The 25,324-nt window shown below is 41.7% G+C and overlaps 1 protein-coding gene across 2 annotated transcripts in view; it reads right to left on the bottom strand.

The window, feature by feature from the left end:
- GNAO1 (G protein subunit alpha o1) overlaps nt 1-25,324 on the bottom strand; it is a 215,640-nt gene that overhangs the window by 20,508 nt on the left and 169,808 nt on the right. The window contains exons 6-8 of one of the 2 annotated variants that reach the window (XM_088135919.1): nt 22,217-22,346; nt 13,985-14,138; nt 11,013-11,231 (exon numbers count right to left, since the gene is read on the bottom strand). In XM_088135919.1, coding sequence (XP_087992045.1) covers nt 11,044-11,231; nt 13,985-14,138; nt 22,217-22,346 — 472 coding nt within the window. In that variant the 3' untranslated portion in view covers nt 11,013-11,043. Of the gene's footprint in view, nt 1-11,012; nt 11,232-13,984; nt 14,139-22,216; nt 22,347-25,324 lie in introns of those variants that run through there. The other variant, XM_088135920.1, reaches the window with a different exon arrangement.

The following is a 25,324-nucleotide window of genomic DNA, read 5'->3' as shown; positions in this document are numbered from 1 at the left end:
ATATATCTTGGACATCTACTCTCATAATCCCCAATCAGCACAACTAATGGCCATGCCGGTGGTGGATTATGGAAATGGAGCCCAATACATATAGCAAGCATCCAACGTGAAGATCTTTTTTTCTTTTTTTTTTGTACAGGATACTTCTGATTCAGTTCATCCACCCATCTTCCGTAGATGCATACAAACCTAACATTCTACTATGGTTTCAAGGAAGTCATAATGAGTGGTCAGGAAGCCATAACAACCCAATCCAGGACTCATTCTTCAGTCTACATATAGCTGCTGGGAAAGAGGAAAAGTGGGACTTGGCCATCCTTCCAGCAGGCTTTGCAAACCTTTCCTCCTGGCCTTTGAATGTGTCTTTTACTACTTTTCACGCTCCAAAATCAACCTCCTTGGACTTTCTACTTGTCTTTGTTCAAACTGAGGAGTCTTCTAGTTAATTCTTAGCCTTGTTATCAGTCTTGCTTGCTATTTGCCTCTTCTGTCTACTTCCATATTTCCTGGGGCGGATTGCCTGCTGCCCCAATCACATGCTGCTCTCTTTTCCTCTCAAACCTGATTCCACTCTACTTTGCCTCTTCTTCACTCTGACAATCATGATACCTCATAAACCATGAGCCAGGGTTACTACCTTGGTGCATAATGAGGAATTCTGTTGGACACTGTGGTGCGCCACCCCACTTCCTGTTTTATTGGCCTTGCTTCCTGCCTTTCTAAGGGAAGAGCTTACACTAAGCTGGCTTCAGATTTGAAGGGCTTTTGGGATGGGTCCCTTTGGTGTGCCTTCCCATCAAAATATATTGTCCTTTATGGGTCCCTTAGGCCATTCCCTCCTCCTGTTACTTTTCATGCAAATGAAACCTCCGCTTAACAGTCTGTGTGTGTGTGTGAAACCAGAATATCTCAAAGAACCCCACCATTTCCATCAATTTACACCATTAGCACAGTGACATTAATTAAGTAATTTGCATCAGCTGTGTCAACTAATGTCACTCTGCAAATGATGTAAATTGACAACATTTGCCCAGATCGCTCTGGAAACAACAAATGAAAAAGTTCGTTGTATCTGACATCCGATAAACCAAGGCATGTTAAACTGAGGCTTCACTTTAGATGTCACAAGGTGGCCTATTCTAAAGGGAAGGGGCAGCGGGACTCTTCCAATAAGACAAGAATTTCTAAATTGTCCTCAGCACAACGTCATCCTTTTTCAGGGCATTGAAACTTGAAAACTTTCAGGGCATTGAAACTTGAAACTACACATGTCCCTGTAGTAACTGGAGATCTGGGAAAGGGAACTCTAAGGCCTTGGTTACTGTAGAAAAGCTACTCCCAAATGCTACCTTCTGACACCCCTCCTAAGTCTAAATCCCAAGTTGAGCATTAGTCCCTTCCAAGTAAGATAATAACTATTCTGGAAGGTACAAGAAACAAGGAAAATGAAAGCCACATGTGCATTTGGCCAAATTCTGTTGCTATTGGGAAAATCTAACAAACTGAATAGGGTCTCACTCTGCAGAAATCCTCAAGTGCAGCACTTGCTCAGGAAAGGAAGATGACCCCTCACAAGGATCTCAAAGCTTCTCTTTCCTACCCCCAGTCAGTTTCCAGCAGTCTGTGTCCTCACTTCTCATTTTAGGAAAGGCAGGGAGCAGCGTGGGGATGCCTCTTCCTTCTACCTTCACCTGTGAGTAGGCCAGCAGTGGACCATGAAAGTAAAGCTGCATGAGATGAGTGACCACTTTGATCAGTCTTGGCTTTTCCCTGGACCCTCTGATCAAGCTGGAAGCAACTATCTAACTGGCCATTTGGGGAGAAACACTGACAAGAAAGAGACTTAGAAGTGTACAGAGTTTACTGTCCCACTGGGCTGGATGGAGTGTGGTATGAAACATCAGAGGAGAATGGCACAAAATGGCTGCCATCATCACAGATTTTTCTATCTATAACAACAACTGTTTTGGTAGCATTAGAAACTCCTTTAGTTGTGAATTGATCAATATTCTGCCAGCAGCACACTATGGCTGGGTTCACACAGCATGCTTACTCCTAAACCCATTGTTAATAAAGCAAATAACTTGCTCTGCCCATGCAATTAAATCATGTTATGGCTTACTGTGATAGCTTGCTTCATATAACCTGCTTATAATGGCTGGTTTCCCAAAAAAAGGTTTTGAAGAAAAGAGGCCCCAAGAGTCCTTCATACAATCTCCTTGAGATACAATACACCCCAAATAAGTTTTCAGCATGGGCCAAAGTACCATGGCCAAAGTGTTAGTCTGGTGTAGTAGTCAAGGCACCAGGCTAGAGACTGGGAGAGTGTGAGTTCTAGTCCCTCCCTGGGCACGAAGCCAGTTGGGTGACCTTGGCCAGTCCCCTCTCTCAGCCCTGCGAAGAAGCAGGCAACGGCAAGCCACCTCCAAAAACCTTGCCAAGAAAACTGCAAGGACTAGTCCAGGCAATTGCCAAGAATTAACAATGTCTTAAAGGCACACACAGACACAAAACTACCATCACACAGCCCTTATTTGTTAAGATGCAACCATGACCTTGCTCCTCTCTATTTATTACAACGTCTCTATGTGTCCTTCCAAAAAACTTTCTACCCAAAATCCACATTGACTGAGACTGGCTTATTTAACCACCCCAATCATTCGTTGAATAAATCACAATTTGCAGGGTATATACATCATGCTAGGCCATAGAATATAACTCTTCAAGCACATAACACGCTGGGGCAGAGCAAGAGCCGTGTGTGAATTCAGCTTGGGTTTTTATCAAAACTTGCTGCACCCGTATCCTATGGACTTTGGGCGAAGTCTCAAGGGTTCCTGTGTCATATGAAAGAATATAAAAGATGCATAGACAGGCAAGGAATATGGTGTGCTTATGGCATTATGGTATTTAGGATGTGTTACTGCGAAAGACCCCCTTCATGGATCACTGCCTTGTCGTGGCGAAGGGGCTTGCGTAACTCAGTGAAGCCATGAGCTATACCGTGCAGGGCCACCCAAGACGGACAGGTCATGACAGAGAGTTCTGACAAAATGTGGTCCACTGGAGAAGGAAATGGCAACCCACTCCAGTATCCTTGCCAAGAAAACCCCATGGACAATGTTAAAAGGCTAAAAGATATGACGCCGGAAGATGAGCCCCTCAGGTCGGAAGGTGTCCAATATGCTACTGGGGAAGAGCGGAGGGCATTTCCAAGTAGCTCCAGAAAGAGTGAAGCGGCTGGGCCAAAGCCGAAAGGACGTTCAGCTGTGGATGTATCTGGAAGCGAAAAGAAGGTCCGATGCTGTAAAGAACAATATTGTATAGGTACCTGGAATGTAAGATCTATGAACCAAGGCAAGCTGGATGTGGTCAAACATGAGATGACAAGATTGAACGTCGACATCTTGGGAATCAGCGAACTGAAATGGACGGGAATGGGTGAATTTAATTCGGGTGACCATTATATCTACTACTGTGGGCAAGAAACCCTTAGAAGAAATGGAGTTGCACTCATAGTGAATAAGAGAGTGGGAAAGGCAGTAATGGGGTACAACCTCAAAAACGACAGAATGATCTCAGTGCGTATCCAAGGCAAACCATTCAATATCACAGTCATCCAAGTCTATGCCCCAACCACTGATGCTGAAGAAGCTGAAGTTGACCGCTTCTATGAAGACCTACAACACCTTCTAGAACTAGCACCAAAAAGATGTCCTTTTCATCATAGGGGATTGGAATGCTAAAGTAGGAAGTCAAGGAGTAATCGGAATAACAGGCAAATTTGGCCTTGGAGTACAAAATGAAGCAGGGCAAAGGCTAATAGAGTTCTGTCAAGAGAACAAGCTAGTCATAGCAAACACTCTTTTCCAACAACACAAGAGACGACTCTATACATGGACATCACCAGATGGTCAATACCGAAACCAGATTGATTATATACTTTGCAGCCAAAGATGGAGAAGCTCTATACAGACAGCAAAAACAAGACCAGGAGCTGACTGTGGCTCAGATCATGAGCTTCTTACTGCAAAATTTAGGCTTAAATTGAAGAATGTAGGGAAAACCACTAGACCACTCAGGTATGACTTAGATCACATTCCTTGTGAGTACACAGTGAAGGTGATGAATAGATTTAGAGGATTAGATTTGGTAGACAGAGTGCCTGAAGAACTATGGACGGAGGTCCGTAACATTGTACAGGAGGCAGCAACTAAAACCATCCCAAAGAAAAGAAATGCAAGAAAGCAAAATGGCTGTCTGATGAGGCTTTACAAATAGCTGTGGAAAGAAGGAATGCGAAAAGCAAGGGTGAAAGGGAAAGATATAAGCAACTGAATGCAGATTTCCAGAGAATAGCCAGGAGAGATAAGAAGGCCTTCTTAAATGAACAATGCAAAGAAATTGAGGAAAACAATAGAATGGGGAAGACTAGAGATCTCTTCAAGAAAATTGGAGATATGAAAGGAACGTTTAGTGCAAAGATGGGCATGATAAAGGACAAAAAAGGCAGGGACCTAACAGAAGCAGAAGAGATTAAGAAGAGGTGGCAAGAATACACAGAAGAACTATACAAGAAAGATCTTAATGTCCCTGATGTCCACGCTGGTGTGATCACTGACCTTGAGCCAGACATCCTAGAGAGTGAAGTCAAGTGGGCCTTAGGAAGCATTGCTAACAACAAAGCTAGTGGAGATGACAGGATTCCAGCTGAGTTATTTAAAATACTAAAAGATGATGGTGTTAAAGTGCTGCACTCAATATGCCAGCAAGTTTGGAAAACGCAACAGTGGCCACGGGATTGGAAAAGGTCAGTTTACGTTCCAATTCCAAAGAAGGGCAACGCCAAAGAATGCTCAAACTATCGCACAATTGCACTCATTTCACATGCTAGCAAGGTTATGCTCAAAATCCTACAAGCTAGGCTTCAGCAATATATGAACCGAGAACTACCGGATGTACAAGCTGGGTTTCGAAGAGGCAGAGGAACTAGAGATCAAATCGCCAACATTCGCTGGATCATGGAGAAAGCACGAGAGTTCCAGAAAAATATCTACTTCTGCTTCATTGACTATGCAAAAGCCTTTGATTGTGTGGATCACAACAAACTGTGGCAAATTCTTAAAGAGATGGGAATACCAGACCACCTTACCTGTCTCCTGAGAAATCTGTATGCGGGCCAAGAAGCAACAGTTAGAACCGGTCATGGAACAACCGATTGGTTCAAAATAGGGAAAGGTGTACGACAAGGCTGTATACTGTCACCCTGCTTATTTAACCTATATGCAGAGTACATCATGAGAAATGCCAGGCTGGAAGAATCACAAGCCGGAATTAAGATTGCAGGGAGAATCATCAACAACCTCAGATATGCGGACGATACCACCCTAATGGCAGAAAGTGAAGAAGAACTAAAGAGCCTCTTGATGAGGGTGAAAGAGGAGAGTGCAAAAGCTGGCTTGAAACTCAACATTAAAAAAACTAAGATCATGGCATCTGGACCCATCAATTCCTGGCAGATAGAAGGGGTAGAAATGGAAGCAGTAACAGACTTCATTTATTTGGGCTCCAAGATCACCGCAGACGGAGACTGCAGCCATGAAATTAAAAGACGCTTGCTCCTTGGGAGGAAAGCTATGGCAAGCCTAGATAGCATATTAAAAAGCAGAGACGTCACCTTGCCGACAAAGATCCGCATAGTCAAAGCTATGGTTTTTCCAGTAGTAATGTATGGCTGTGAGAGCTGGACCATAAAAAAGGCCGAGCGCCGAAGAATTGATGCCTTTGAACTGTGGTGCTGGAGAAGACTCTTAAGAGTTCCCTGGACTGCTAGGAGGTCAAACCAGTCAATCTTAAAGGAAATCAACCCTGATTGCTCATTGGAAGGATCGATAATGAAGCTCAAGCTCAGATATTTTGGCCACCTAATGCGAAGAGAGATCTCTTTGGAGAAGACCCTGATGCTGGGAAAGATTGAAGGCAAAAGGAGAAGAGGACGGCAGAGGATGAGATGGTTAGATAGCATCACTGAAGCAATGAGCATGAAACTGAGCAAACTCAGGGAGGCAGTGAAGGACAGGAAGGCCTGGCGCAGTATGGTTCATGGGGTCACGAAGAGTCGGACACGACTTAACGACTAAACAACACAACTGCGAAAGAACACGCACCGCTGTTATGGCCCAATTCCAAAATGTAACTGGTGAAGGCATGTTATCCAGCACCTAATGAACATGCAGTGGCTGAAGTAGCAGAAAGTCTCTTCCTTCACATGTGGAAGTTATGATGTGTTTGCTTGTGTGCATGTTGTAGGAGGAGATCGTGAAAACTGGGGCCATCCTCCGTGTGAAGATAGGGCTTGCTCTGTATTTGGAAAGGGTATGGCATCCATACATTGTACACTCTTAATTATATTGACATTTTCCTTAATGGTCAAGGGTGGGAGGTATCTTTAGGGAGATCAGTTGCCCTCTCTCTTGTCTTCCACATCATCCTCACAGTCACCACCACCATCATGATGTCATATTTTCTGGTGGCACTAGCCAAAATATCAGCTCATGGCCTCTGTCTGCACCAAGGTTATCCAATTTTTGCCATCGAGGGCATACTTAAAAAAAAAAAAGAAAAAAAAAGCTGTGGTTCTCCTTCTCTATTTTGATATTCCCATAATCCCACTGTCCTTGACGCCGTGTAGAGGCCTTATGGGAAAACTGCTATATTGGACAAAAGCGAGCAATACTTGTTACTATACTGGTAGCAAAAAGTTAAAAATGCATGTTGCTAGTTTCAAAGCACAGTCTGGAAGAGTGCTTGAATCAGTGGGGCTGAGCATGGCACAGGTAGCCAGCCTACATGTCTGGGTCTTTAGCACACGAATTGATTGATGTTAGGAACAATATTTGAAACATGTCAAGGCAGACTTCCTAAGCTTTGTACTTAGCAGCTATATTGGCCTCCAACTCTCAGAGCTCCCAACTATGGGATCCTGGAGTTGGAAGGAGGCATGAGGTGCAATCTCTGCTCAGTGCAGGAATCTAAATTAAAACATCTCTGAAAGATAGCTGCTAGCCTTCACCTGAACACCTCTGAGGAGGGGGAACTTATCCCCATTGTGAACTGTTCTTACCACTAGGAACGTGTACTACTAGGAATCTGTCTTTCTGCAGCTGAAATCCATTACTCCAGATCCTGAGTTCTGGGAAAAAAGAGAATCAGAGCTTGACTTCCTTCTGTGTGGCCTCCTTTCAGGTATCCGAAGAGGGCTATCATGGCCACCCTATTCAGTTGTCTTTTCTCAAGGCTAAACGTGCACAACTCCTTCAGTCTTTCTTCAGAAGGGTTACTTTCTCACTTCCTGATCATCTTGTTGTCTTTCTCTGACCCTATTCCAGCTTCTCTGGATGCTTCCACAAGGGTGGTGTCCAAAACTGCCAACAACAGGGAAGGATGGGAATTTCATTGCAACGGAACTGGCAGGGTCAGGCTAGGCTGTCCTAGGAGTTTAATCAGATAGATCATTTGCCACTGACAAGAGAGTATGTAGATGCTTTAAATAAATTCCTTCATTTGGGACACAACTGTTAACTTTAAAAAAACTTTTAAAAAACTCCTTAATTTGGGACACAACTGTTGCTTCCAACAGTCAAGAGCTGCCTAAGAAACAATCATTTATGTGGTTAAAAAACAAGAGACAGGCACTGGGACAGTAAAGCTGGAGTGCAGGGATTGAAGAGATGAATGGGTATAGTTATGGGTTGGGCAGCCAGTTTTTCTTAATTGTTTTTTAATTGTTTTTTAATTTAATTTAATTTAATTTTTTATTTTATTCTTTTCGCTCTTTTTGTATTGGTTTTATTGTTTGTGTTTTCATCACTGTTGTTAGCCGCCCAGAGTTGTGCACTACAAGATGGGTGGCTACATAAATCTTTTAACTAAATAAAAAGAGCCCCCCCCCCTCCATTCTATGGAAAGGTGTATGCAAAGAATTAAAGGTGAGAAAATGCTGAGCCGAGATATGGATTCAAAGGACCAACGATGGTTTGCAGAGTACATCAGCAGAGATGCCACACCTGCTGAGCACACCCTAAAGCCCCTGTGTCTTTCTTGGCCGTGCGTGGTGGCAAGAAAAAAGACGCATTTAGTTTAGGGCCTTGCTGACAAGCATCCTTCGAATTCAGATCTCAGCGCAGCCCTAACAGAGACGGATCTCAAATGCTGATTAAGCCTGTTTAAAGTTCAGCTGAACCATTATGGGTAACACACCTGCTTTCAGGCTGTGGTTGTGGATTTGACATGGATTGGCTCCAGGTAAATATCTCAGAGGAACTTAGGTGTGTGTCAAAAACTCTAAATCATTTAACAGAACACTGGCTGAGCCTTTTTCCCTCCCTTGCATGAGTAAATATAAGCTAGGATGTTTCATGGTGACCTTTGCCATCCATTTCCATGGCACTCTGTGCCCAGAGAAGATTGGTTAGAGCAGAGCAAGTCTTTCCATTATTACCAACTTTCTAATTAAAGGACCTTTGGCATGCATCTTAGGATTGCTAGAACTCAGTTTGCAAACCACTTGATTAGACTGCCACAACACATATAGGAACTGCACCATCCCACTAGCAATTGTTTAGAAAACATCACGGCAGCTGCTTCAGTTGCCTCTAAAATTTAAAGCATAGCAAAAATCTCAGACGTGTATTTAATTTTGGAATTCAAATAGAAGAAAAACTTCCCTTCAGCTTCTTTGCTTTGCTTAAGGAATAGTTTGAAAAGGTGATGAAGCTGAGTCATGGCAAGGCTGAGCATTTGTTGCCTTGAGTTTGCAATTTCCAAATAGAGCGATGCCAAAAGAAGAAAACCATCTGTAGGGTTGAAAAATGTCAATAGTAATAGTTGTGCCTGCATACTTGTGGGTCTGTGTACAGGTAGTCCTCATTTAGCAGCTGCCTCATTTAGTGACAGTTCACAGTTACGACGGTGATGAAAAAGTAACTTTATGGTCGGTCCTCGCATTTATGACCTTTGTAGGTCTGCAAAGCAAAGGAAAGCTGAAGTCAAATCATAAGTATCATCATGTGCTTTCCCTTAGAGACCGCTTCACTTAATGACCGAGTTGCCGGTCCCAACTGTGGTCACTAAACAAGGACTACCTGTATTGGAGTTAAGGACACACAGAACAGTCACCCGGCATTTTTTTCCTACTAGTTATTCAATCTGATGAAAGAGAAATTCTTTTGGAAACTTTGTTCCAAGGGAAAGAGAATTTGGATGAAATTCCCATGGTTGGAGTATAGTGTTGGCATGCTACTCTAGTCTTGAGATGGCATGGCCATGAATGTCTTGGGCTTCTATTAAATAATCTCTCTGTGGTCTGCAGCCTCCCTAGCTTTCCATCTCTTCCACCGTCTGTGGCCTCTCTGGCTTTTCACACTTCCGTTGAATTCCGAAATAAATATCAGGTGAAAGTACCTCCCGGGCTCTTTTTTCAGACTGGGAATATAAGGGAGGCTTCAAACCAGTGATACCAAAACTCTGCAGAAAACATTCCAGTGCTTAATACAGAAAATCTTCTACCCCACATCCCTGATGCAAATGGTCCTATACGAATTAGGCTGATTTGCACTGGAAACCTTCCTGATATAAACCCACATTTCCAGTTTAACGTTTTCTGAAAAAGCCACATTACTCTTTCAGGGTGATAGAAAGTTGTTTCACCAAAAACAAGCCCAACGAGTCATCTCCCTCCCACAAGTGAACGGGGAAAAAATTCTGAGCCACGGTGAAAACGAGAGAGAAAACAGACCTTTCTCAGGATGAAGAAAATTTTTACCAAAAGGGAATATCAGCGAAGCAGCAGATTCTGAGCAAGCAGGGGGGATTCAGATTAGACAGCCAATTAAGGAGCAAGAAATAAACTTTCTCTCTGAACTATGTTGCCCGATACAAAGAGCAGAAGAGGACACACCGATGTAAGTAAACTGCCCTTCTCATAGTACTGTTTGCCGGTGGGACGAAATTATAGATATTTAATATATTCATGTTTATTCCTTCAGTGCAAAAAATGGAGGGGGGGGGGACTTTAAATAGATACTAATACAGGGAAGGAGTTTGCTCACCCCCTCCCTTTTTTTAAATACTCTTGATCCCATTCAGATCCTGCCCGGTTCTTCATGGTTGCTAATGCTTTTAAATGCACAGGTGGTCTTATTTACAGCTTTTGCCAACCCTCCAAATGGGTGCAGTTCAGCTTCCAGGATCCTGATAGAGGTGCCCATAGGGTGTGTTTCGAAAGCACTCTTGTAATGCAAGGCCTGCTTTTGTCATTTTGATGAAAGCATTGGATTCTGCAGACACCTCTGATCCTGGGACTTAAGGATGGGAAAGTTGCTCCTTTATCAGATCTACAATTTGGCCATTGATCGCCTAACCCTTGAATATGTGGATTGTATGTTCGCTTGAAAGGCAAAACGAATAAACGGCATTCTTGCTCTTCAAGGACATCATTCAGGTGCTTCAGATGTATTTCAGAAATGGAAAAGCAGTAACATTAGAAGACATGAAGGTCCAAGGTGGGGGGGGGGAACAGAGGTGGGGGGAGGGAGAAACTTTGGGAAAAAATTTAAAAATATTCAGCAAAAATATTAATAATGTATTTTTATGTCTTAACCTTTTTGTGAAAAAAGAAACCAGGGATTTTAAAGACAGGGGAATGGATATGGAAAAAAAGACAGTGGAAGTTTGAGCATGATTTGGGGAATCAGCAAAAGGAATTTTTATGAAATTTCTTTCAGGGTATTTCCAGTGCTGATTCGTTATTTATCCCTTGATATGCACGTGGTTAAGAAAAATCCTGTGTACTCAGGCAGTAATTTCCAAGATCTTTTTTCCCACCATATGAACACTGAAGTGGTGTGGAAAACCACCACTCACTGACCCTTACATCTGAAATGTATTTATAGGACTTAGGACTACATATAGAGAGTGAGGAGGCCGAATCGAACAACGCAATGAACATGAGATTCTTTTATAAGAGGGAGGGAGGGAGGGGTTTTAATATAGTCCACATCCACGCAAATTATTGGCAATTATGACATCAGTTACAGCATCAAAGACAAACTGGATGTTGTTGGTGTCCGTGGCACAGGTGATGTGTGTATATATCTCCTTGTTGGACGACTTGTTCTTGCTCTCATACTGGGCCTGGATGTAAGTTACCGCTTCCGCAAAGGAGCTGGGTCCTGCAATGGAGAAAGACAACAGCCAAGAGAAAGTCTGTTTTGAAGCCCCCCCCACCCCCGGGAAGTGGTTTTCAATGTTGGCTCCCTTGGCAAGGGGGCCAACCAGTCAAGGGCTGGAATGAAGGGTTTTGGTTTGGGTTTCTGCAAAACGTTCTCAATAAATGAAGTTCTGGGTCCTGTAATTCTAAAGAATTCAAAGCAAGGCCGTTTGAAATCCCTTGTATAAGACTGACCAGAGTCCTGTCATTTCTGGAGGATTCAGTTAATATTACATTGATTTATTAGTACCTCACACTGATGTATATTGCTTAAAACACTGCACAGTCCTTAACCTCAAATTAAGCCATGTGTTCCTTGGAGCGAAGGCAGGGTGCTATTGTTTCATCAACAGAGAAAAAGAAAAGGAAAACAGACTTGTAGACCCCATCTGGATCAGGACCATAGTATACAGAATTTAACTTGATGGGAATCTTTTTCCCAAATCCAGCACCGTGCTCTAGGAGTGAAGTGTCCCAGGGCTAATACAGGGGTGTCTACAAGGGGTGGGTGGGTGTTTTGCCCCCATTATCAAAGACTGGCTCCTATTTACAGGCTTGAACCACAAGGGTTTAGCTGCCATCTTGACCTTTTTGACCCTCTCCAGAGATACAGAGTGTTACTAACCTTTCTTCCCATATCCTATATCCCTCATCTTAATCTCCCCCACGACACCTCACAGCTACAGTTTCAACTAATGCCCCCCCCATGTATTTTAGCTTTTATTCATTCCTTTAAAGTGGGTATAAAATAGGTCAGAACTGCTCCACCTGTCATGTACACAAGGGACCGAAACAGAGAAAGTGGTTTGTTTAAGGCCACACCGTGGCTGTGATCACAGAACGCACTAATCTCTAAACCTGGGTTAACAAACCACTTTTGCTGTGTTCTCATCATATGGCAGGCCCAAAGAAATAAGCGGTATTATGACTTATAATGAAGGCCAATTTCCCATAACTTGCTTAAACTAATCCCATTTGAATCTGGTCAGGTATGTTACACCCATCCAGCTGGTGAATTGGTAGAAAAAGTAGGATTTGGATTAATAGTTTACTTGCTCACAGTTCAGTTTCTTAATGTTCATCTTCAGTGTCACATTACTGTAGCGGGAAGCAGAATGTTTAGCTGAATGTTCTGAATTTGTAGGAGAACTTTCTTGTAGGAGCCCCAGAAAAAACCCCCAAATTTAACGGAACCCGGTTGGAAAACACTCTATGTTTCCGGGGGCAGGGATTTATATATTTTGCTAAGTCACTAGCCAAGGAACCTGAGGTACCTTTGTGGTTTTCATGATGTTTGTTTATTCTCTCCAAGAAGGGCTGCCTAATGTATAATGTGTGTCTATATATGTCCATTCTGAAGGAAGCATCTTTGAATGCTATGATATTTACTCCCAAGTAAAGGGGATAAGACCATAGGCTGATATTTGGCTTCCTACTTTTTTTCTGATGGGCTTCCTATCCTCTTGTGATAGTCAAATACCTAACAGATTCCTGCCACTCAGTGATGGCAGAATCTGTTGAATTATATTAATCTCCTACTTCTTTTCCTTAGAGCTCAGAACAATGGAGTAAGTACCACAAGAGCCTCTGGAGGAACTGAAGGGTAAAAAACATACATGCAACCTATCTGAAGGAAAAAACAAAACAAAACAAAAATAAATATCTTGGGAAGTATTTATTCCTTTTGTTGCCATATTGAGCAAAGCATCTCCATCTTCATGTCTCTTCTGTCCGAGACCAGAATCAATGCAAGAGCTAACCTAGCTTATATAGGAGATTTTGTAATTGTGAAACTTCCTTCTTCAGCTTCTTCACATTTTTGTGGCACACACATTTCGTGCAAGAATATTTAGGGCATGTGCGTTGCCCTTAGCATCTGGAATTCACAGATATAGTAAAGTTGGGCATCAAAATTCCACTGGGCTATCGTTACCAGCTGATACTAGCCATTCCTAACCCTAATAAAGAGTGGATTCTAGAAGAGTTCTTCTTCTTCTTCTTCTTCTTCTTCTTCTTCTTCTTCTTCTTCTTCTTCTTCTTCTTCTTCTTCTTCTTCTTCTTCTTCTTCTTCTTCTTCTTCTTCTTCTTCTTCTTCTTCTTCTCCTCCTCCTCCTCCTCCTCCTCCTCCTCCTCCTCCTTTATTGTATCCTATGCTATCACCTCATTCTGAATAAAAATGTACATTCTGTTTGGAGCAAAGAGCTATAAAAAAAGTAACTGATGCAATTCCTTTAGTCCAATGGTTCTCAAACATTTTTTAATCTCACAAACCACTTAAACATTGCTGGGGATGATAGCAAAACACTTAATAAACTTTTCTGTTCTGCAGGCTGAAGCATGGGCCCTAGGCTAAGTTGGGGGGGGGGGACTTCTATTTTGCTAATGCTTCTTTTTAGAGAAAGGTGTTAGACAGCAACAGCACCCAGATTAGGCACATGTTGGATTTAGACCAAATTCTCGTTTGTAATCCAAACCTCTTCAAAACAACCTCAGAGTCTCCAGTCCAAATATGATTTAATCGACTATAGGGCCATATTTAGATATCCTTGATTTTTCCCCTAACCTTTTCAAATACAATTTAGATAGAACATCTAGTTTATTTGTGGATCATAGTTTGGGAACTTTTGCCTTAACAAAGGGTAAAAGTTCTGAGTCACAAAATATTCTTCCTGCATGTATTTCTTTTTAAAAAATGAAAGGACATGCTTTATTTACCTGTGTAATCTGGAAAGCAGATAATTAATGGGGATTTCTTAATCTTCTCTTCAAAGATGTCTTTCTTATTGAGGAACAGGATAATGGAGGTATCTGTGAACCACTTATTGTTACAGATACTGTCAAACAGCTTCAGTGATTCATGCATGCGATTCTGCAACGTAAAGGAGATACTGTGTCAGGCCAAGATGCTTACAAAGCCATCTTCAACATGTAGGGAAGCTTCTAAAATTAAGAAAGAAAAAATTAAAAAGGAAGCAGACAACATTGGGTGCAATACAGCCCATATTTACATACAGGAAAATGTGTACATATATGACAGCTGGGTTTGCACAACACACTTAAAGACCACATACAGGAGATGCTAAGATGGATTAGTTTTAACCTTGGACAGTTTCTTTTGTGGCTTAGGCTGTTGAATTAACCAAATATGTTTGATTAGGGTATACTTCAATTCATGATACAAACCCAGGAAGTGGGTCTATTCAATGACCACGTTAAGTGTGTTGCATGAACACAGCCAAAGAGATGCAGTTTGTATAGTTGTGAACTTCAGTTAGCAGCACTGAAGTGTGTGGTTTTGTTTTTGTTTTAATAGAGCTGAATATTGTGAATAACACTTTAAAATATAAACAGGGTTCCACCTCAGATAAATCACCATGCACATGCAGTTCAGAGGCTGAGTGGAGTTGCTGTCGCTGCCCTTACGGGCTGCAAATTTAAGCTGAAGTGCAGGTCATGCAGGTTTGTTAGAATAGATCTGTAACATGTTGGCCATAACATCATTGATTGCGTGGGACAGTATTTGGCTGAAGACATTAACCAAGGATAGCTGGATGACATCCTTGAATTAATCCAGAGTTGAAAGCAGTCCAAGAGGAAGGCGCTTCAGGGCAATAATCTTGCTGTGAGTTTTGGCCTTTTGTTATTTCGTTTAATGTTTGTTACTTTGTTGGTTTAATGTTGACATTCTTCAGTTGATGGTTTTAGTATAATTCTTTTTTGGAAGGTGGTCTGCTCAAAAGCATATCACAAAGGAAAAAAAGAAGAAGAAGAAAGACAAAAAGAGGGAAAGGGAAGAACAAGGAAGTGGGAACAGACAATACCTAAGAATAATGCTAATATTTATCAGCTGATTACTTTGCCAATGCTTAATTCATACCTCAAGCAGAAAGATTAAATTTGATTGTAATTTTTGTTTTTCCAATAATGCCGCAAGTTCAGATGCAAGAATGAGGGGGATGTGGTTTTAGTCTGGAATGCATGCACAAAATAACAATACATGGGAGTGAATAAAGTGATTAAGTGATTAAAAAAAAAAGAATCAATGCATTAGTTAAGTAGCAACAAGGTACTTGGCATATGGTGGTAAGTATTGTTCACAGCAAAATCAGCCTGTTGGTGTCCTGTCCTTCAGCTGCTTTCAACTCTTTGGTTTTTCTCAGTTCAAGAGAAGCTTCATACCTGCCAAATTTGGAGGGTCTCTCAAAATCTCATTATTTTTGCCTTTGTTCTGTTAGATAAGATCAGTCGGCCCAGGAAAAGTGATGGTGAAGAAGCCTGTTGGAGTTTGGAGCGAGAGGCTGAAGGTGGAAATGGAATAGCAGAAAGTAGCAGCCATAACGGAGGTTGAAGCAAACCCAAAGAGTCATAGGGGTTATCGAGAAGCAAAGCAGATATTAGACCAGAGAGGGTGGTGGTGTTTTTGTTTTTTTTTTGGTCCTGGGTGGCCCCTCATCAAGTGCCATAGTTCCTGCTGAATGTGGCTGGTACAAATTGTAATTAACCAGACAAAGAGGACAGACACAAAAAGAGAGATCTTTTCAGGCGACTGGAGATCTGCTGAAATTCCAGGAGGTAGCTGGAATGCACCGACCCCGCTCCCATCTGCAAAAAATCAACCATGGCTTCTCAAGGCAGCCTTCAAAGCACAGATTTTAAAATTAAGCTCCAGCGAATATGAGGTACCTTGGAAGCATACTAGAGGCTCATTGATGTGTAAAGGACCAGAAGGGATAGTGCAGATGAGAGAAATGTGGGCCACTTTCCCCTACAATAGAAAGCTTTCGGGGAGCTCATTGCCTGCTCGAAGGCTCAGTGTGGGTTCAAAGGAGACAATGGTGAGATCCAGAAGACTTGGCGAGTGTGAATGAAGTGTGTGCTGTGCCACATGCTCCAGAGTCTTCAGTTAAATGCAGGAATGGGAGAAAGAGGTTCTGGAGGTTAGAAAGTTAAAAAACCACTATGCAAAGTTATTCATCTCCTCCGTAGACTTTTTTATAGCCGTAAGTACAGTGGGGGAGAGGGGAGTCAACGAGTTCCGCATCTATAGCCACCGCTCAAGATTCTTTTGAGAGCTCCTGCACCATTCTTAGCCCGTCCCACAGTCTAGGCAAATTGACCCGCCATTAATCAGTAAACACTGATTCTTCCACAGCCTGAGTCCAACCCCGTTTAACTTCTGCAAAATATTCTCAGAGGACTAAAATGGCTTAAACTTCTTGCTTGCTTTTGATTATCCCAGCTTGGTATCTTCAGATGGGCAGAGCCACAGGCCATGGGGGGCAGGCAGCAAGAGAAGTCACGCACATCATGACACCATCATCACACAAACCACACAACTCACATCCTTTGCACAACGACCTCAACACCCATTGTCTAAAGTCCCAGCATCCACCGAATGTGCAGTATGATAAACACACAAAATTGTAAGAAAGCAACATTTGCAAATACATTTGGAAGACATCAGGCTAGAGAATGTTGGTATAATATATGTGAATCATTCAAAAATAGGTTGAGATGTTTGTGTTCTGCAGAAGCACTGGAAATTGAAGTTTCCCATGGCTATAATGACTAACAGCTTCCAAATCTGCATTGTCACACTTGTATTTACTTACATTAAATAGCTATGTGGGGAAAGGAAGAAGAGGATGACCAGCAGCCAGGTGGGTAGACTCGGTTACAGTGGCGACGGGGGTGCCATTGGAAGAGCTGAAGGACCAGGTTAGGGACAGATCATCACAGAGAAAATCTATCTATGTGGTCCCTAAAAGTTGACAATAACTTGATGGCACATAATCAATCAATCAAATATTTATGTGATGTTTGGTTCTGTTTGCAGGAATTTTTGTTTGTTTGCATACGTATACATATTGTCATTTGTACCATGTATATGCTTGAACTTTCAAAACCAGAAGTCACATTTCATGTTAACCCCCACAATCCACATATTTGAGCAGTACATCTACCTGACTGTAAAGGGATCAAAGGACACCACAAGCCTTTTGTATTTTAAGATGAGGGCAGGAACATTGGGGTTGAAGTTTGAGAATCACTTCAGACTCTTGATGAGAATTGGTTAGCTACTGCTAACCAAGGAGAAGGCAGGAAGGCAGGAAGGCAGGAAGATACTGGAATTTTATCCAGGTGGTTTTAACTATTTTCAGATCTTGTTGGACACTATCAGCATGTAACTTTGCTCTCAATTTTTCACTCCCTGAGAAGCACAAGCCAAACAGTATTTGCCCTTCCTGGCCAAACATGGTGCTCAGAGATCTTTCAGGCAACTGGTACCCACTTCCCAGCCAATATATTGTTTGGACTTAAGCATCTCTTTCCTTCTTGTCTGTCTGTCTGTCTGTCTGTCTGTCTGTCTGTCTGTCTGTCTGTCTGTCTGTCTGTCTATCTATCTATCTATCTATCTATCTATCTATCTATCTATCTATCTATCTATCTATCTATCTATCTATCTCATCCCTATTTATTTATCACCATATATCTATCACCATCTATCTCTATCTCTCTATCTTTCCATCTCCAACCAGTTGATTTAATGCACAGCCAACATTTGGAGTCAGTCACTTTTCTAGGAAAAAGAAGATAGAGTGGAATTTCTTACTCCAAGATTTCATTTCCTCATATTGATGAACTATTTGATCCAGTCTTTTGCATGAACCTGAGAATTGATTAGAGTTAATCAGCTGTCTTTGGATATTTTCTATGGCTTGACAGTTTGGGATGTGGGGTATTAGAATCCTCCAGTTACATTTACCAAGCTTCCTCCAAGTCAAACTTGACTCCAGGGGACTTCAAGGTCATGTCTGTGCAGTTTTTTCTGGACAACAGTATGGAAATATTTGCCAAAAGACCAAGGGACTTTTTTTTAAAACTTCCCAGTCTGTTCTACAGCTCTGGGATTTCCTGGTTGTGTCCCATCCAAGAATCAAGAAACAATCAGGTCTGGCCATGCTGAGTTTCTGATCCCATAAATATACTTGTCACCTAAACAAAAGTTCTGTTTGTCTCTGACCCCATCCAAGGAGACTAATATTTTGAAACCTAAAGTGAGCAAAAGTTTCAGAAAACTCAAGGTTATCAAAAACAAGACATGCCCTTGTGTCTTCATATCATTATACCCTATCTTCTTACTAAAATTACAAAGCTAGCAGAAAAATAATTGCAAGCAATTGTTCATCAACACCCCCCCTGCAAAAAAAGTACAACAAGATTATCTTTTAACTAACAAATGCAAGTTTAGTCAGCCTTTTTGGATCTCATGCAAACTTCAGAATGGCTCCCAAGGAAGCCTGCTGTAAAAGATACACCTTAATCCCCTTTTCGAAAGTGAAATGAAACAGAGTTACCTAGTTCTTCTGGAGAATAAATTAAGTGGCTCTTCTGTGAATCTTTCATTCCACTCTTGCATTTCCTAACTATTGTGCAGATGTTATTCTTCCCAGATTACTGTTTCACTTTAAAATATTATAGTGTAGAGGCAATTCAGACAGCATGCTAACCAGGCCAGTTAAAAACACTGCAGCTCTATTTGCACAATACATTATGCATGGTTATTTTTCAGCTTGGTTAATTTTTTTGAAGGCTTAGCATATTGGATTTATATTCATTCATTCATTCATTCATTCATTCATTCATTCATTCATTCATTCATTCATTTTAGACCTTTGGTGCCTTACTTCCGAAAAGTAGGAACAATTTAAAAAGGAGCATATCATAAGTGCCCAGAAAGACTCTAAATAACAATAAAACATTTGACGGGGATCAACCACCATCCTGCCCCAAGGCATGGGAGCGTAGCTATGTTTTCCATGACTTTTTAAACATCAACAGGGGGAAGCTAGATGGATCTCTGGGGGTTGCACAGTTATACAGCTGTGTAGCTCTGTCAAAGGAACCCTCACTCCAGTGAGGGTTCAAACACAGTTATCTTTCAAAGAATTCATGAAGTGAATCAACTATGATCCACTCGGGTTGAGTTAGTTGCTTCAATGCGTTGGGCATACCCAGAAAGGAAGTTAATTCAATAACCAACTTTTGCATCTTCTGTGAACTCTACCCTTTAGTAGTTGAAAGGGAAAAAATAGGTAACATGGAGACAATACGTTCTGCAGAATGTTATGCAAGCAACTGGTATAACGTAGTGTAAAACAACGTCAAAGAAGTGCAACTTAATCTTTTTCCCAGCTAGGCACCAGGTGATTTTTTTCCTTTGGTACAAGCATCTGCACTTGCCTCTTGATCCAATCCATTTAATTCTAAGATCCAAAGACCCTAAATTAATAATCCTCTTAGACTATAGGACAAGCCTGGTGCTCCCTGTTCTGTTCTCCCCCAGCTTAGAAACAGGCAGCCGAATCTTGAAACCACTTCTGTTAGAAGCAGAATGGGCTGTTGACATTTAAAACCCATCCACTTGAAGGAATACCCAAGATTCGCTTGCAAGGTAAGTATTTGTTTCTATTTGCAGTATCAAACCCACAAGGCCTACAGTTATATGGCAGAGATTTATGATACAAGGACTCACAGGTTGAAGCCTGGGAGAAAAATTGCGGAAGCTTCATTTAATAACTTTTCTCTCTCCATTGTGTTTATTTGTTGTTTGTTTTCAAGCTTTAGTCTGCTTTTTAACATTTTGAGCTTCTGAAATGTCCTGAAACGTCCTAAATTTTACATCAGGATGATTCAAGGTAACAACGTTCTTAGGTATATGAAAGAAAAACCACTGTGTTGAAGAATTGTAGTCCCAATACTTCTAGGAGATACCCCACCTGGAAAATGTAAGACTTGCCAATGTGCATTTTTCTTGAATGGGTAGTTAAATGCATTGGTAATCTGCCAGCCCAGAATGAGACCTTTGCATAATTCAGAGTAAAATTGACAATGTAAAACAAGAAATGATTTGGAAATTCACAGCCAAGTACATGCTTAGGAATTGTGACTGAGAAGGAAAAGGCAACAGATTCATAAGAGCTTAGCAAATGAGGATTCTCTAGCTTCACTCTGCCCCCACCTCAAATTCTACCACTTTTCCTGCCTAAAAGGATAAAAAAGGAAGAAAATAAGAATCAGAAGGGCTAAATTTTCACCAGTTCAAAAATTATTTACAATCCTCTGTACATTTATTTATAGAAACATCATAATCCATAACCTGGTCCCCTCCATTCAGACCAGAATAATTTTACTTAATCTTGCAACTCCTGATATGAACCAGTTATTACAAAGAAACCATCTTCTCTTTCTGCAAAATCTGGGTGTTTCCAGACAAAGCTTTGATGGCCCAACCACCTTGTTCCAAATGCTGCATTTCACAGGGGTTAAATAAATATTTTATAAATAAAATAAATAAAATATTGTGCGGTTCAGTTGATGACATCATCTGTAACTCTCCCACTTTTCTGTTTTTCTCCCCCACCCCCAAATCCATTCAGGAGGGAAGGAGGGGTTCATTGCTCAACACCTTTTCCTTGGTATTACTCACAGCCTTCTGCTCAGAAGCGCTCTCTCCACAACTTGGGGGAAATGGAAGCCCAGACTGGTGAACAGATTGCCCTGTCAGATCTGAAATCTTGGAGTCCCTTGGGTTCTCTGAGCTTGGTTGTTTTCTTGCAGACGTTTCATTACCCAGCAAGTTAGCATCTTCAGTGCTAAATCTCAAGTGTAGTGTGGATGGCAAAGGACTCCTTGCACTCATATGTCTCCTCTACCATTCCTGCCTTGCATTCCCATTCCCATTCCCACCCCACCCCTGTAAAATTCCATTGTTGCTGGTTGCTAGTGCTTGGATCAAGAGTGAGTGAGTCAAATCTCTTTCGGAAGTTCCAATAGGAACAGTTTTCAATATAAGCTGTCTTTGCTTCCTTTGGAGTGTGGATGGGCATAACTGAACTGAGGCCCAGCCCTTCACACAAAGCTAACATTTGATGAAATAATTACATTTTTGTCTGACCATTCTGTCTCTCTCAATCCCTCCCCCTCCATGCCTTATGAGGGGCACCTATGAAAACTATGCAGCAATTTATTCACAGAATTGGTGGAAAGATCGAGATGAGTTTATGTAAAGAATTATAAATGTGGCTGTGGGAGAGAGCATCTGGGGATGTTAGGTGTTAGCATTTACACATGTTATGCCATTATAATGCATACTATTGTATACTGCTGTGTTGTTTTTAATACTACACACACACACACACCATTCTGAGCCATTAGAAGTAGATCCCCATAGAAATGTTAGTTAATAAATGACTGGGACAGTGTTATCTACTATGTATTAACAACCTCCTCAACATATGCCCACTTTCACACTTTTCATTAGCATTAGGATTTTGAAACCTGGTCTTGACTTTTCATGCATGCTTGCAATGGAGAAAAAAGCAATTTGATGACTCTGATGAACAGCCACAACCTTTCTCTTCAACAATGGCATCTGTTCATATTCAGTTTATTTCAAACATTTTCTTTTCTACCTGTCCTGTTCCTTGATTTCCTTTCTGTCAGCACCTTGGACAGCAGTCTAGCTTTCAGGTCCTCCTTTCCTCCCCTCCCTCCCACTCCCAGCAGAGTAGGAATAAAAAATAAAAACCTTTAGGGTTTAGTTCTTTTTTTAAAAAAAGCTGTTGTTCATCAGGGACACCTGGTCAGATATAACCAATGAGAAAGGATAGACTTGTAGACAAATTCTTGACCAATTTTTGGGAGTGCAAGAAGTGGTTACCCAGGCTAAGACCGTCCTGCTGAATGGAGAGACTTAAATCCAACCGTGGATCGGTAGATAAGGGATCTCCATTGTGTCAAAGGAAGACATGTGAGCAATAAAGTATATTGTTAGATCCTTTGGGATTAAGAAAGGACCCCTGATTGTGTGGTGGCTATGGACGAAATACAGAAATAGAAAAGCCATGGTATCTCAGGGATTCTTTCAGCCAGAAAAATACTCACCGTGGTTTCGTCTTCATGAAGTACCTGGTCATACCCACTCAGTGCGACACAGAAAATGATTGCCGTGACATCCTCAAAACAGTGGATCCACTTCTTGCGCTCTGATCTCTGACCCCCAACATCAAACAGCCTTAAGGAGAAACAATGAAAACTCTTTGTTATTGTCTTGCACAAAAGAGGATAAACATCTTCACGTGAAGGCCATACTTGTCCTCAGAATGGCAGGTCAAGGGCAGCAGCACTCCCAAACGGAGGCAGGAAGGACAAAGATGTGGATTAGACATGGAGCAAAATTAACATTCACAGAAGCAATCTGCTTATAACCCATATGAGTCATTTCCCCTTCTGTTGTCCTTGCCATCTTTTATCTTTTTTCCTTTTATTGGTTTTATTGTAATTTCTTTGTTTTAATTATTGTGAGCCACCCAGAGTTGTTGGGAGTCTGGCGGCATACAAGTTTAAAGCCAAATAAATAAATAAATAAATAAATAAATAAATAAATAAATAATAGTTGTTGTTGTTGTTGTTGTCGTACACCACCCAGAGTCACCTTGTGTGAGATGGGTGGCTATATAAACATGATAAATAAATAATAATAATAATAATAATAATAATAATAATAATAATTATTATTATTATTATTATTATTATTACATTAAAAATGGAGAGGTCATTTCTGGGGGGCCAAACCAAAGACTTCATGATTATATTTGGATTTCAAATTATGCATCTCTACTTTAAGTCCAGATTACAAAATGAAATAGTTTGGGGTGAAACCCAGATGACATATATTAGGATCAAAGTAGACAGTGCCATTTTTAAAGTTCATGCTTAGGAGTCTTCCTTGCTGCCCCTATTTCCAGTTAGTCCAATTCATGAATCTGTGCAATGAAGTCAGATTAATTTTGTGCTTGGAAATGGTTACTGGTACAAGAAATGAATTAAAAGATAGACTACTGCAATGCGCTCTACATGGGGCTACCCTTGAAGAGTATCCGGAAGCTTCAGCTGGTCCAGAATGCAGCCGCATGAGTGATTTTTGGGGTCCGAAGAAGGATCCATATAACACCTTTGCTCTGTGAGCTGCATTGGGTACCGGTTTGCTTCCGGGTCCAATTCAAGGTGTTGGTTATCACCTTTAAAGCCCTACATGGCATGGGGCCAGGCTACCTGAGGGACTGCCTCACCCCCACGACTTCAACCCGTCCCACCCGATCTCACAGAGAGGCCATGCTCCAGACCCCCTCGGCAAAAGAACTCCGACTAGCGGGGCCCAGAAGGCGGGCCTTCTCTGCTGTAGCCCCTGCCCTTTGGAACATCTTGCCCCCGGAGGTGAGACAGGCCCCCTCACTCCCGGCCTCTTGGAGGGATTTGAAGACCTGGCTCTGCCATCTGGCCTGGGGCGGGGAGGGAGGTTGTCAGAAATGGGGTTGGCTAGCCCCCTAGAGGCCTAGTGTGGCTTCCACCAGCCTCTTGGATTTTTTATCTTTTTTCTATCTGTGTAAGTGTGGTTCTTCTTTATAACTTTTAATTATGTATTTATGGTTTTAATTTGATGTAAACCGCCCAGAGTCCCCCATTGTGGGGAGATGGGCAGGGGCAAGTCTACTAACATAAATGAATGAATGAATGAATGAATGAATGAATGAATGAATGAATGAATAAATAAATAAATAAATAAATAAATGACTACCTCTGGTCTGACCCAGATGTTACCTGAGATGGAGCTGGAAGCTGAGGCCTCCAATTGGTGTTTATACAACAATTTGGCCTAATGAAATCCTTCTGGATCAATGTTGATGTTGGAGAGAAAGGTAAGAACCAAACTAAAGAACTATCACCAGCATCCATCTCAACACCGTGGTTCTCAAGTATCAAACTTGTATGCATTGATTATTCCTGGGGAAAATGTGCTTTGGTTTGGATGAGAATGGGGCACTTAAGGTGACATCTCTAATGGATGGTAAAAGTGAAGTTTCCTTCTAGCCTAGCTCAGCTTTTGGTGACCTTATGGACACATCTTTGTAGTTTTCTTGGCAACAAAGTACAAGTGGTTGCTGTTGACTTCTTCTGTGATGTTTTTTTTGAACTTCCCAGTCTAACAATAGCCATGGAGTTCCCTGGTTCTAGCTACAGCATTTCAAAGTGATGGAGAAGAGAGAAAGAAGCCAACTTCATTGCCTTCTTCCAGGATGGCGGCATAAATCTAAATCAAAGAGACTATCCTTGGTAATTTGTGCCATCAGGCATGGGGATCTAGATGTGCGATGGAGCCCATGCAGTAGTTCTGTTGAGCAGGGATTGTTTTTAGATCCAGCTGTGGATTTTGTTAATTTGTATTGTTTGATCGTATTGCTCTTTGTTGTTGTAAGCCACCCAGAGTCATGCAGTTGAGATGGGTGGCTATATAAATTGAATGAATGAATGAATGAATGAATGAATGAACGCAGTTAAAACAGCAGCCTCTACCCAGAATTGCCGAAAATGGCAGTTTTCAGGAAATGCACAAAAAGGCAGAGTCCACCTTTAAAATACAAAGATGTCTTTCTTTCTTTCTTTCTTTCTTTCTTTCTTTCTTTCTTTCTTTCTTTCTTTCTTTCTTTCTTTCTTTCTTTCTTTCTTTCTTTCCTTGCTTATTATAAATTCTCTGGCTCTATCCTCTTGGCACCATGACTCCATCCACTGCAGGTTTTATTCCACCACCAATATGAAGTTTGGGAATGACTTTTTGCGGAGTTGTGTAGATAATTTCCAGGGTCAGGCAAAGCTTTGGATTCATCAGAAAGATGCTGTATTGGTGCATGGAGGGGAGGGGAGGGGAGGGGAGGGGAGGGAAGGGAAGGGAAGGGAAGGGAAGGGAAGGGAAGGGAAGGGAAGGGAAGGGAAGGGAAGGGAAGGGAAGGACATCCTTTGGGTTTAGATGAGTGGTGGTGGTAAGCAGATGAACCAGCCTGTGACAAGCTCCACTTACCATGGCAGCCATTTTGTGGGACCTCAAACAAAACACCACAACCCAAGCCTGCCCACCGGTAAATGAAAAGGACGAGAGCCACACCAGCTTATTATCTGCCCAGTCGGGGCGATTCTTTCAACCTGCCTGCATCTTTC

Source organism: Python bivittatus, unplaced genomic scaffold, assembly GCF_059951505.1.
Source record: "Python bivittatus isolate LINGU-HERP-01145 unplaced genomic scaffold, Pbiv_v1 ctg000190_np1212, whole genome shotgun sequence".
Taxonomy (NCBI): domain Eukaryota; kingdom Metazoa; phylum Chordata; class Lepidosauria; order Squamata; family Pythonidae; genus Python; species Python bivittatus.
Note: the sequence above shows the minus strand (reverse complement) of the source record. Positions and strands in the feature narration are given on the sequence as shown.